The sequence below is a fragment of the Sceloporus occidentalis genome, unplaced genomic scaffold (assembly GCF_023333645.1).
Source record: "Sceloporus occidentalis isolate IW3139 unplaced genomic scaffold, rSceOcc1.0.p SCAF_1, whole genome shotgun sequence".
NCBI lineage: Eukaryota > Metazoa > Chordata > Lepidosauria > Squamata > Phrynosomatidae > Sceloporus > Sceloporus occidentalis.
In genome coordinates, this window is record NW_028316981.1 from 176792047 (window position 1) to 176803589 (window position 11543).

General features: G+C 44.7%; 2 protein-coding genes across 4 annotated transcripts in view; one reads left to right on the plus strand and one right to left on the minus strand.

Annotated features, from left to right (window-relative positions):
* The window catches only part of LOC149322798 (endoplasmic reticulum transmembrane helix translocase-like), a 56132-nt gene extending 53334 nt beyond the window's left edge, over positions 1–2798 (minus strand). The window contains exon 1 of one of the 3 annotated variants that reach the window (XR_016272121.1): positions 2250–2794. Coding sequence is in view for 2 of the 3 variants with exons in the window: in XM_089483178.1 (XP_089339304.1) it covers positions 2250–2600 (351 nt within the window). In the remaining variant the exon portion in view is untranslated. Of the gene's footprint in view, positions 1–2249 lie in introns of all 3 variants that reach the window. The other 2 variants (XM_089483178.1, XM_089483189.1) reach the window with 2 other exon arrangements.
* On the plus strand, positions 2675–9453 carry LOC149322799 (coiled-coil-helix-coiled-coil-helix domain-containing protein 5-like). The gene is made up of 4 exons (XM_089483213.1): positions 2675–3005; positions 5580–5720; positions 7514–7665; positions 9089–9453. Coding segments are annotated over exons 1-3 (294 nt in total). The 5' UTR covers positions 2675–3003; the 3' UTR covers position 7665; positions 9089–9453.
* The last annotated feature ends 2090 nt before the right edge of the window (positions 9454–11543 follow it).

The following is an 11543-nucleotide window of genomic DNA, read 5'->3' on the forward strand; positions in this document are numbered from 1 at the left end:
CTCTGTCTTCTATGCAACTGCAATATAATTGACGAAATCCTATGTTGATCTAATTCAGTGTACAGCCCTTTTTTTTTTAGTTATCATATGGCTGAAAGGTCTTTTTCATTATGCATTGTGTTGTTGTCATCACAGTAGAGGGTCACAAGCATCCATTCATTCATTTGTTAGATTTATAGCATGCTTTATTCTGTAATGAGGATGAATTACTACCAATTTTAAACACACACAGAATCATAGAATCACAGATCTGCACCTACATAACTCAAAGGGTTCATTTGCAGCTTTTCTATACATCACTGATAATGTTATAAAAATTATTACATTCAAGCCAATCCTATTGCAACCTAGAATACCCAACACCTTTCACATTGTACTACATCTCTTTAAAACCTAAGGGACACACCCACACACACATATCAGTTAGTGTGGTGTAGTTTGAGGTTTGAACATAGGACTATGACTCTGGAGACCAGAATTCTATTCCCCGCTCAGCCATGAAAACCCTCTGGGTGACCTTGGGTGAGTCACACACTCTCAGCCCCAGAAAAACCTGTGATAGGTTTGCCTTAGGGATGCTATAAGTTGGAAACAACTTGAAGACAGACAACAATACACACACACATAAGAAACATTTCTTAAAATTGGATATCTACTACCTCTAACAAATATATGTCTATTGTGTGCACATAATAGTCTATTATGTGCAAGTAACAGATGAATTCTGTTCTGGCAAAGCAAAATATGAGTGGCAACAAAGCAATGAATACTAGCAAATGGACACACTAACAGCCCTCAGCTGGTGACTTCCAAATCCCTAATGATCTTATATCCTTATGAAGTCTGACAGTTGCCCTCAAATGTTCCACAGGGCACAAGGATGGGCTCAGCCACTCAACATTTGGTTTCCATGCCAGGATTGTCACTCGGCAGCTCATTAAGAATAAAACAGTGGCTCTCTCCAGGAAGGCCAGAGTCTATCTACTTCACCTGTTGATGCTTCCAGCAAGTCCCCAGGCAAAGTACTGGAGAATGGCACCTTGGGACAGTAGCAGAATGTGAAGGGTGTCATGTTTTAACACAACGGCTGAAGCCACACTGCAGAATTAATTAATGTTGACACCATCTTAACTGTCATGGGTCCATGCTATGGAATTGTGGGGTCTGTAGTTTGTTATGGCACCAGAGTTCTTTGGCAGGGAAGGTGAAAATATTTCACAGAACTACAAATCCTAGAATTCAATACCATTGAGCCATGGCAATTAAAGTGGTGTCAAAGTTCATTAATTCTGTAATGCGGACTCAGTCCCCTTCTCTAAAAGGAGAAGCAATGATGTGTGTGTGTCTGTCATTCCTTCAGCTACAGGGAAAGCAACCACCCTCTGCCCACTCAGGCAACCCTTTCAAAGTGGCTAATTTTAACTGACATTCTCATGCAAAACTGGTTTATATATAGGTCTGTCTCTGGATTTTCTACTCCAGCTCTCATGCATCTGAGGAAGCAGGCTCTTGCTACCAGCTTCCTTCTCTCAGGTCCAAAACACACTGCAGAAACAATCCAGTTTGAGACCACTTTAACTGCCCTGGCTCAGTGCTAGGGAATACTGGGAATTGTCGTTTTTATTGTGGCTCCGGAGCTCTTTCTGACTGTGGCTGCATCCACACTGGGAGGATTCTGGGAGTTGGAGTTTCTTGTGGGGTCCAGCTCCCAGAATTGCATAGCCTTGAGCCAGAAAAGAGTTAAAGCGGCACCAAACTGGGTTATTTCTCCAGTGTGGCTGCAGCCCAGAGAAGGCTAAACACCTCACAAAACTACCATGATTTCCCAGAACTCCACAGACTCTAGCCGTGGCAGTTAAGGCGGTTTCCAAAGTGGTTCATTTATTCATGCTGTCTGGATGTAGTCAAGGGCACGAAGCAACGGACTGAAGCTCCAGGAGAAAGAGATTCCGCCAGGTACTGCAACAAATTCCCAGAATTCCACAGCACCGTTCAAGGGGTGCCAACCCGCATCATGGTCCAAAACACCCTGCAGAATTAATCCAGTTTGAGACCGCTTTAACTGCCCTGGCTCATTGCTAGTGTAGTGTTTGTGAGACACTGAGCCTTCAGCTCTGGTGCCGCAATGGAACTCCAGTTCCCAGGATTCCCTAGCACAGAGCCAGGGCACTTAAGGCGGCCTCCGACTGGGCTATTTCCGCAGCGTGTCTGGCCCTGTGCCTGCGGTGCGGCCGAGGAAGGCGACTGACCGAGGAGCAGTAGAGGAGGCAGTGGACGGAGACGCTCCAGAGGCCGGCGAGGGCGGTGAGGAGGTGGGCGGCGCCGATGGCGGCCAGGGCCAGGAGGGCTGCCTCGGGGGCCTCGGGGCCGGCGGCGCTGCTGCTGCTGCCCCCCCAGAGCCAGGCGCAGGCGCAGGAGCCCCACAGCCACAGCCACAGCGGGTACAGCGCGCAGAAGGGCAGCACCGTCCCCCACAACAGCCGCGAACGGCGCCGGTACGGAACCACCGCTTGGACCAGGTCGTCCCCGGGACCGGGACCGGGCGATGATGAGGATGATGTTGCTACTGCCGCCGCCATCTTGGCTCCGGGAACCACCATCCCCGCCGCCGCTTCTACTTCCGGGTCAGGAGGTTCCCGCCGCGCATGCTCACTCGCCGCGTGTCCAAACTGCGCATGCCCGGCCCGCTCCTGGAAGCTCGACTTTCTTTCCTCACCACCGGCGCTCTACACGTGGCTTTCGGCGAAGCGTCGTCGTCCTTTCAACGCGCATGCGTGCACCTCTGGCGTCACGGCCGCTGCCTCGGACTTTCTGAACATGCGCAGAAGAGTGGCCGTGCTAGTAGTAGCGAAAGAGTATGCGCGCACCTCCGGTGTCATGGCTACTGCCTCGAATGTCCTGAGCATGCGCAGAAGAGTGGCCCTAGTAGTAGCGACAGAGCATGCGCGGCCAGCCAGAGGAGGAAGAAGAGGCTCAGTTTGCCCTTGAAGGAGAAGCATCAAGATGTGAGTGAAGCTTCTCTCTGGGTTTTTCGTTCCAGTTTCTCTGGCTCTACGGAAGCCCTGCTGGGCCAAGCCAAAGTACTGCATAGCCCAGCAGCCTGCCTCCCTGAACCTCCTAAAGCGACAGGGACTGAGGGCAGCAGCTCAGGCTGGCAAAGGGTGCTTCTACATACACTGTAGAAATGGTGCAGTTTGAGCCCACTTTAAGGCAAGGTTTTGTTCAGAGGTGTTGGTTTTTTTGTGCCATTGTGGCATCCTCTGAGGCTGAGAGAGTGTGACTTGCCCAAAAGAGTGGGTTTCTATGACTAAGCAGAGGATTTGAACCCTGGTCTCCTCCAGAGTCCTAGTGTGCATCTATATCAGTGGTCCCCCCAAACTGTGCCCTTTGAAAGAGATTTTGGACTTTCAAGATTTTGGCCAATAAGTCTGGGATTCTGGGAGATGAAGTCCAAAATTCCCTTTACAGAGCACACTTTGGGGGACCACTGAAGTAGGAACAATACAGTTTGACACCACTTTTAAGTGCTGTTGGTTCGTCCTATATAGAATCCTGGGATTTGTAGTTTCACAAGGTCTTTAGCCTTCTCTGCCAAAGAGGGCTGGTGCCTCACAAAACTACAGATCCCAGGATTCTCTAGGATGGAGCCAGGCCAGTTAAAATGGTGTCGAACAGCGTTATCTCTACAGTGTATATGCACCCCACATCCAACACTCAAACCATTACAGCACACGCGCTCTCTCATACAGTACATACTCTCCTTAGATATCCCAGGATTCCATAGGATGGAGCCATGGCAATTAAAGTGGTGCCGGATGGCATTGTCTCTGCATTCAGGGGGATCTTGTAGCAGCTTTGAGACTAACTGAAAGAAAGAAGTTGGCAGCGTGAGCTTTCCTAGACTTGAGCCTACTTCCTCAGATGCAGGTCCAAATGTCGACAAAGCCTACCAAAGCTCATGCTGCCGACTTCTTTCTTTCAGTTAGTCTCAAAGGTGCTGCAAGATCTCTTTGAATACAGATTTTCCATACTGATCCCTTTGCATACTGATTGGTCTTTTTAAAACATAGTGAGGTTTGATCCCCCCCCCCAAAAAAAATACCAAAATCTGTGGATGCTCAAGTCCTATTCAATACATGGCCACATAGCCCGAAAAAGCCACAAGAAACTATGGATGCTGGCCATGAAAGCCTTCTACTTTATATATTTCTAGATTGTGGAATGACCTGCCAGAAGAGATTCAACAGCTAAATACACTGTCTGAATTTAAAACAACATTAATTAAAACAACATTAAAAACTAATCTCTTCCAACAAGCTTATCCAGATGATTTTTAAAACTATAATTTTGAAATGATGCATTTTAAACATAGATTATTTTAATACATATGTGTCTTCTTTGTTATTGTAATTATGTATGTTTTCACTGATATTGTGTTCTTAACTGATGCGTATTTATTGGTTTTTTGTTGTTCCTCACCTTGATCCATGGGGAGAGGCAGGTAAGAAATAATAATAATACAGTGTGGATGCACCCTCAGATGCTGTTACTAATCTAGTCTGGTTAAGTGACTTCTTGTCCTTCAAAGTTGGTGGAGACATTTAACTGTATTTCTGAAGTTGTCCAAGGCCCAAGACACACCGGCCAAAAGCGGTGTGCTGGTGCCAAAACTAGGATTCCAGAGCACGCAGCAACCGCATGCTCCAGAACCCTAGTCCATACGGGCAGCGTCCTCATGGTGGCGTCCTGTCCACGTGGGCGCCACCATGATGACGCTGCCGCCGCTCAGCATCTGCACATCGCTGTGTGTTGCATATGTCACGAGTGCACCAATGGCGCACTCATGACATACGCAGCGCACCACAAAAAGAACCCAGAAGAACTGGGTTCTTTTTACTGCGGAGGAACGCTGTGTGGTTTGGCTGCTGCGTCCTTCTGCAGTTATAACGGGCAACTCCAGCTGCTGTTTCAGGGTGGTCTGTACTGCCTCCATGTTGCTTTCTGTTTGTCAGTTCATTAGTTACCCTAGCAGCCTGTCTTTCTTGGCTGTCTTCACCCCCACTTGATCCTCAAAACAGCCCTGCGAGGTAGGTCGAGCCCAATGGTAGTGGTCCACTGTTGCCATCTACATACGTCTTTGGTTGTGAATTCCATAGTGTGAATTGTCCCCCGTGTGCAGAAGGGTTTCCCTTTGTCTAGCCTACTTGTCCCATCTTCAGCTGGTAACTCTTGATTATGTACTAAGAGTGAGGAGACAAACATCTCTCTGTCTGCTTTCTATATGCTTTGGTGCATAATTTTGCCAGAGATTCATCAAGTCAACGATTAAACAAATTCCTCTGAAAACTTATAGAATGCCTCTGGTGTTATGCGTCTGCACCCATCTGAGTTTAGGATGTAATCATATTTGGGAGTAGGACTGGTTTGGTTTGAGGTGATATGTGTGAGAAATTCTGCTAAGTATTTACTGTACCCACATGGCATTCTTCCATAGAATTTCTACAATATTCTGTCCATCATGCCACACAGTTGTGCTTGTTCTTTTCTTTATTAAGGGCATAATGTCTCCATCCCAACAGGCAAGCAGCCTTGGAGGTAACAGCACGTCATTGCCGCAAAGAAACTGAAGCATATGGCCAATGTGTCGCGGCCAACCCTTCCTCCTGGCAGCAGGACTGCCACCAGCTCAAGGTTGAAATGGCCAAGTGTACCTCTTCCCAGTAAGTTTTCTAAGAGAACCATTTAGCAAATACCTTTGTGTAGAATAAATCTGGGGTGTATCCATACTGTAGAAAGAAAACAGTTTGATATCACTTTTACTGCCATAAATCTGTCCTACAGCATCCTGGGATTTGTAGTTTGGTGAGGCACTAGACCTATCTGACAGATCAGACTCATCAAACTACACAGCCCAGGATTCCACAGGATGGATCATGGCAGTTAAAGTGGTGTCAATCTACTTTGTTTCTGCAGAGTGGGAGAGCTGCCAGATGGCTCTTCAAAATTTCAGATCCCATTTTGCCTCTCTTCCCCTCCTTTCTCTTTCTCTTTTTCTTTCTCCTTTTTTAATTTTTATTTAATTTTTAATTTTATTTTATTGGCGTGAGGATGTGCTGTAGTAGTTTGATTGTTCAACTATGACTAGGACTCTGGAAACCAGACTTCAAAACTCCACTCAGCCAGGAAAGCCCACTGTCACACTCTTCCAGCCTCAGAGGAGGGCAAAGGCAACCCCCTCTGAACAAATCCTGCTAAGAAAGCCCCATTATAAGTTCACCTTAGGGTCACCATACCTTGGAAACGACTTGAAGGCACACAGTAACAACACCATCATTTCACATCACAGAAAGTGTGGCTGGATGGATACAGGATGCAGGTTGCTGGAAAAACCTTCTCACACCTGTATGTTTTCTCTTTCACATTTGTCTAGTTATGCTTAAATGTAAATTTAGACACCAACAATTGGCGGCTGAGAGTGGGGAGTATACTGCTAGTCTGCTGAATGTGAATGGGATGGCACATGTAGTAGGGGGCAGTGTGGCTCTGTGCGTGCAGTACAGACAGGTAAGGGCTTTCCCTGTCTGTATCTCATGCAGTTTGGGCTGCTGTCTGGATAATATTTCTAATGCTCTCATGTGGACAATTGTTACAAAAAGTGGTGGTGTGATGATGAGGATAATGGAAGGGAAAGTGTGGGTCTTTTTTGTTTCCAGACCTTTCTAAATGGAAAGTGTTGCTTTTAGTCAGCAGAATAGTTTTCAGGAATAAGAAGGAGGAAGTGTTGGAGTGATAAACAAGACCCTTAGTGTGTGTATGACTGTTCATGGGTGACTCATGGACTGAGTTTGTATGTGTGGATCCCTCCCTCCCTCATTTTAGGTTTCCAACTGATTCTTCCATAAGCCATTAGTAAGTGGAGGCAACCCTGTGTGAGGCATATGAGTTTAAATAAAACCTTCATAGAAACTGGGAACGATCTTTGAGAGAAGGGTCTATGAACAGAAATGGGTGGCAAAATAGGAAAGATTAACATGGGCAAGGGAGTTTTGTGAATCTGATTTTGCTTGAATTGTAATATTACTGTAACATTCCTCTAATAAATTTGTCTCAGTAATGTTTTCCTTTAAGGCAGCTAAATATTTACTGTAACATTCCTCTAATAAATTTGTCTCAGTAATTTTTCCTTTAAGGCAGCTAAATATTACCATATCCATTTTACAGACAACACTGAGGGTGTATCTACATGGTAGAAATAATATAGTTAAATGTTGTATGTCCATCCTATGGCATCCTGCCATTTTAAGTTCTACAAAGTCTTTAGCCTTCTTTGCCAAAGTGTTGATTCCTCACAAAACTTCAAATCCCAGGATTCCCTAGGATTGAACCATAGCAGTTAAAGTGGTGTCAAACTGCATTATTTCTACAGCATAGATGCACACATAGAGATTCAAATAAGAGCTCAGGCCCTGTCAGTTTTCCCCATTTTTACATACCTGTGTGGCTTTTGTTGCAGCCCAATTGTACAGAAGATTCGTCATGATTGTGCAGAACCATTTGCTGCTTTTGAACAGTGCCTTAAACTAAACCAGACGTCTGTGGTGAACTGCACAGAACACGTCCAGCAGTTTTTACTCTGTGCTGACAAGGTGAAACTGGCCACATAAGGTTGGTGCCTCAGTTGATTTGCTGTATTCAGTGTATGTGTGAGTGTATGTGTGTTTACACCTCTAGGTATACCTAGCGAATTGAATGTTTTGAAATTAAGGTGAGATGAGATTTTAACTGTTCATCTGCCTCTCTTTCCAAGCTGATGGTGTGAAATGTTCTTCAGGATTTTGCCAAGTAGAAAGGATCAGTGGCAGAATGCTGAACATCTGTATATCTTTCATTAGAAGCAAAAGAGGCAGTTGCCCTCAGAGTAGATTCTCACATAGGACCTGATGAGGCTGAGGGGAGCTGTGTGCACTGAGCTTTTTAGGGAAACAGGATTTATGAAAGAGGACAGCTGAAGAATTTGAGCCAAATAGTTAGTACAGAGATTGAAGGCAGAGAAGCTAGAAGCTTTTTCAAGTCCTAGATTGAGAGGGACTTTGGAAGGAGAAGAGCTGAGTGTATGCCACATTTTAGATTTCATTATGTCACATTTCAGTTTTCTCTATTGGTTCTCTGTTTCCTACACCTTTGCAAGCCTGCTTCAACAAGAGTGAAAAATGACAATTCATTTTTGTAGGCTGCAGTTCCTAGAGATACTGATGAAAAGCAGAAACGAGAAATAATCTTGTGGCATCATAAAGACAAACACCTTTATGGGCATTAGATGCATGGAATATTACATAGTATTTCAGGTATATATACAGTAGTTGTTTCAGGGAGTATTGTAGATAGTGAGATTAGAGGAAGATGAAATGCAGCAGACATTGACAATGAAAACCATATTATTTACACTGGCCAGCACAAAACTTAATGATGACACAAACTTCCTGCTACCAAATCAGCCAGTTAACACACATAGACCTCAGTACTACATCAATACACTACAATCTCAGTATAGTGTAAATATACGCATGCAGGCCTAAGCTACACTGAGCCATACACACACATACACCGACTTACTATAAATCCCTTGAAGCTGCTCTGCACAGACATCAGGATCAGAGAAGTGTCTGGCTACATCCCTATAGCCAGACACAAAGTAATGACATCAGTATTGAAATCAGTTGGTGTGCTCCAGGGGTCTTGGTGCTGCTGTAATCATTGTGTGTCTGGCTATGGAGACATAGCCAGATTCTTTTCCAATCCTGCCCGCGCTCTCTGAAGCATGGAATGACTATTCAGGGCACCTCCAGAGGCTTTAAAGTTGGAGGGGGTAGGTGCTGTGGAAGGGAAAAGACATATGAACTGCCACAGAACACAAAAAAGGGTAGCTCCTTGCATAAGGGACACGTACGCATGTGTATGACCCTGACAAAATTCTGGCTGTAAGTACTGAAAGAATGCTAAATAAAAAAATTTTTAAAGCTACTTCAAGTCTCTTTATCATTTTTCACTTTTTCTCTCTCCCCTCCCTATCCCATCCCTTTCTTCACAGTACGAAACAGTGATGTCTTCTTCAGTAGTAAATTTGTTATTCTTCAGAGTTCTTACTAGACTAAAGGTTCCTACCAAGAATGACAGCAGCATCATGTACATCCTCAAAATACTGTTCAGACACAGGAATCCTTCCCAGACCTAGATGCCATTTGCCCAGCTATGGTTACACATGTCATCTCAGCTTGGCATGTTGAGTTACTGCTTTTGATGGAAAAGTCATGGAAGCTGCATTGGCATGACACCAGGATCATAACTCTTCTTACAAAGCCAAAACTGCCTCTTGGAACCCTCTGTATATGTTTTCCTATGCCTGCCTGGATCTTACCTGGGCATGGTGCAATAAACTGCAAAGCACAGACCAAAGTAGAGTTTTCTTTTTTGTGTAATGGTCAATTTTACAAGCAGAAATTCAAGTGAATTTACACTACAAATCTAAATCCATTTCAAAATGCTCTAAACAGTTCATAGGCAGAAGCAGAGAGGATGCTGACTTCCTTGTTATGGATCTTGCTTTGCAAAATCTGTGATGCTTTGGCCTTCTTTACATTGGCATTTCTCTGCACAGGAAAAATAATGCAGGAATCTTCCTTGGCTATTCTGTTTCTGGCCAGAAGAGGGCATTATGTCAACACCAGAGCTTTCTACACTGCTTAATTCTGCTTTATGGTCCTCTTGTGCAAAGATGGCATATGTGTACATAGTTACATTTGTGTGTCCTCATTTTAGTCAGTCTGGAATAATGAATTCCTGCCAGACTGGGTTGGGCATCCTGCTCTGGAGCCCAGAAGGTTGCACTGTGGCCCATTATAGCTGCTCTGGAACTCTGGAGGGCTTACTATAAAGGATATTGGGAACCCTAGATTCTAGGATCTTTTCCCATCTTTTCAGTGACTATTGCTATTCTGTGTTTTTGTAGGAAGACAACACCTCTTTCTCAAGGGACTTGGTTGGAAGTGGACTTTTCTCATCTTGTCCTTGGGACATATGTTCCCAGTTGTAAATGCAGGGATCCGTTCGCATCAGCTGTTTAAGTTATTGTCCTGTTGGCCATGATTCTTTATCTTTTCTTTGAAACTATTCTGCCATGTAGGCCATTCTGATGATTCCTGTTTTACAGAGCTGCAGTAGCCACTCCAGATGTGGATACTGATGTACCTAAACAGCAGTTTCATTCATGGCTTCATTAGCACAAGCTAGAATTGGGGGGGGGGGGGGGGGGCAATGTACATCCGGTAGGCAATGAGGTCTACCTGCTCCAAAATTCACTGTGGGTTGCATTTTCTACTGTTAATGAAAACTAAAAGTGGAAGGCCACTTTTATCACCCCCTCCCAAGCAAAGTATGGGCAAACATAGGGGAGAATTTTGCACCAGTTCTTTCATTTAAAAAAAAAAAGCAGTTGTTTGCTATTATGTTTTGCCTTGTGGGGGGTTCTTTACATTGCAAAAACAGCATTTGGAGCTGGTTTACATCAAGTAGAGGTACCAACTGCTGTGGAAGAGAGAGAGACTGCTTGTTTTGACCTGTGCCTTTTCTCCTTCTGTGCTCCTTGGGCTAAAACTGATTGAAGATTAGGATCAGCGTGGCCTGGTAGGATTGGCATGCCAAACTCTTTAAAAAAACACACACACACACAAACCACTTCTCCCCTGCCAAAGACCCCTACCTTGCATTGCATTCATAGATTAAGTCTGAAGGAAATTACTTGTACTTCATGCAACCTTCTGTTGACTTAAAGTAGTAACCAGCTTGTTCGATTCCACTGATTTCAAAGGGATGTAGGCATAAGCAACAATCTCTGGACAGAAGCCATTAGTTCTGGAAAGGAGGCATTCAGAAAGGGTTGGACTGCAGATTTCCAGAAATGTAGGCTGTTTCACCTCTGTTTCCTCCTGGATGCAATGGAATAAGCTTATCTCCCCATGGGAGTTCCAAGAGAGCTAATTAATTGATATTTCAAATGGGCAGTAGGGTGATTGGTGCAAGACTGTTACAGACCATTAATTTATTGTTATTATTTTCCCACCCTCTCTTTGATTTTCTGTCCCCCAAAGCTCTGAAGTTAAAACTGGTTGTATTGCATCAGACCATTGCTTTGTCAGTTGCAGTCGTCTCCTGCCAAAGAGAGCTGCTGTGCCAAACCGGTGCAGATTAGAACAATCAAACTGACAACTGTGCCTTTAACTCCTCATCCAGAAAAATGCCCTCATTTTACACCCCGCTTCTCTCTGGCTGTTGGGAATGACCATTAATCAACCCCATGGAGTTTGGTGTTAGTGGTGTTGGGGAATGTTGGGGAATATTTCTCTTTCTCTGTGTGTGTGTAAAAGCAGAAAGGGGAAGGTACTTTCCAACCCTACACAAGCTGGCTTTGACTGGCTTATATGCAGTCGAAAGTGAGGCAATTCTCCAATAGGTGTGAGAGAGTGGATAGAGAAGCTGGGAAGATCAGA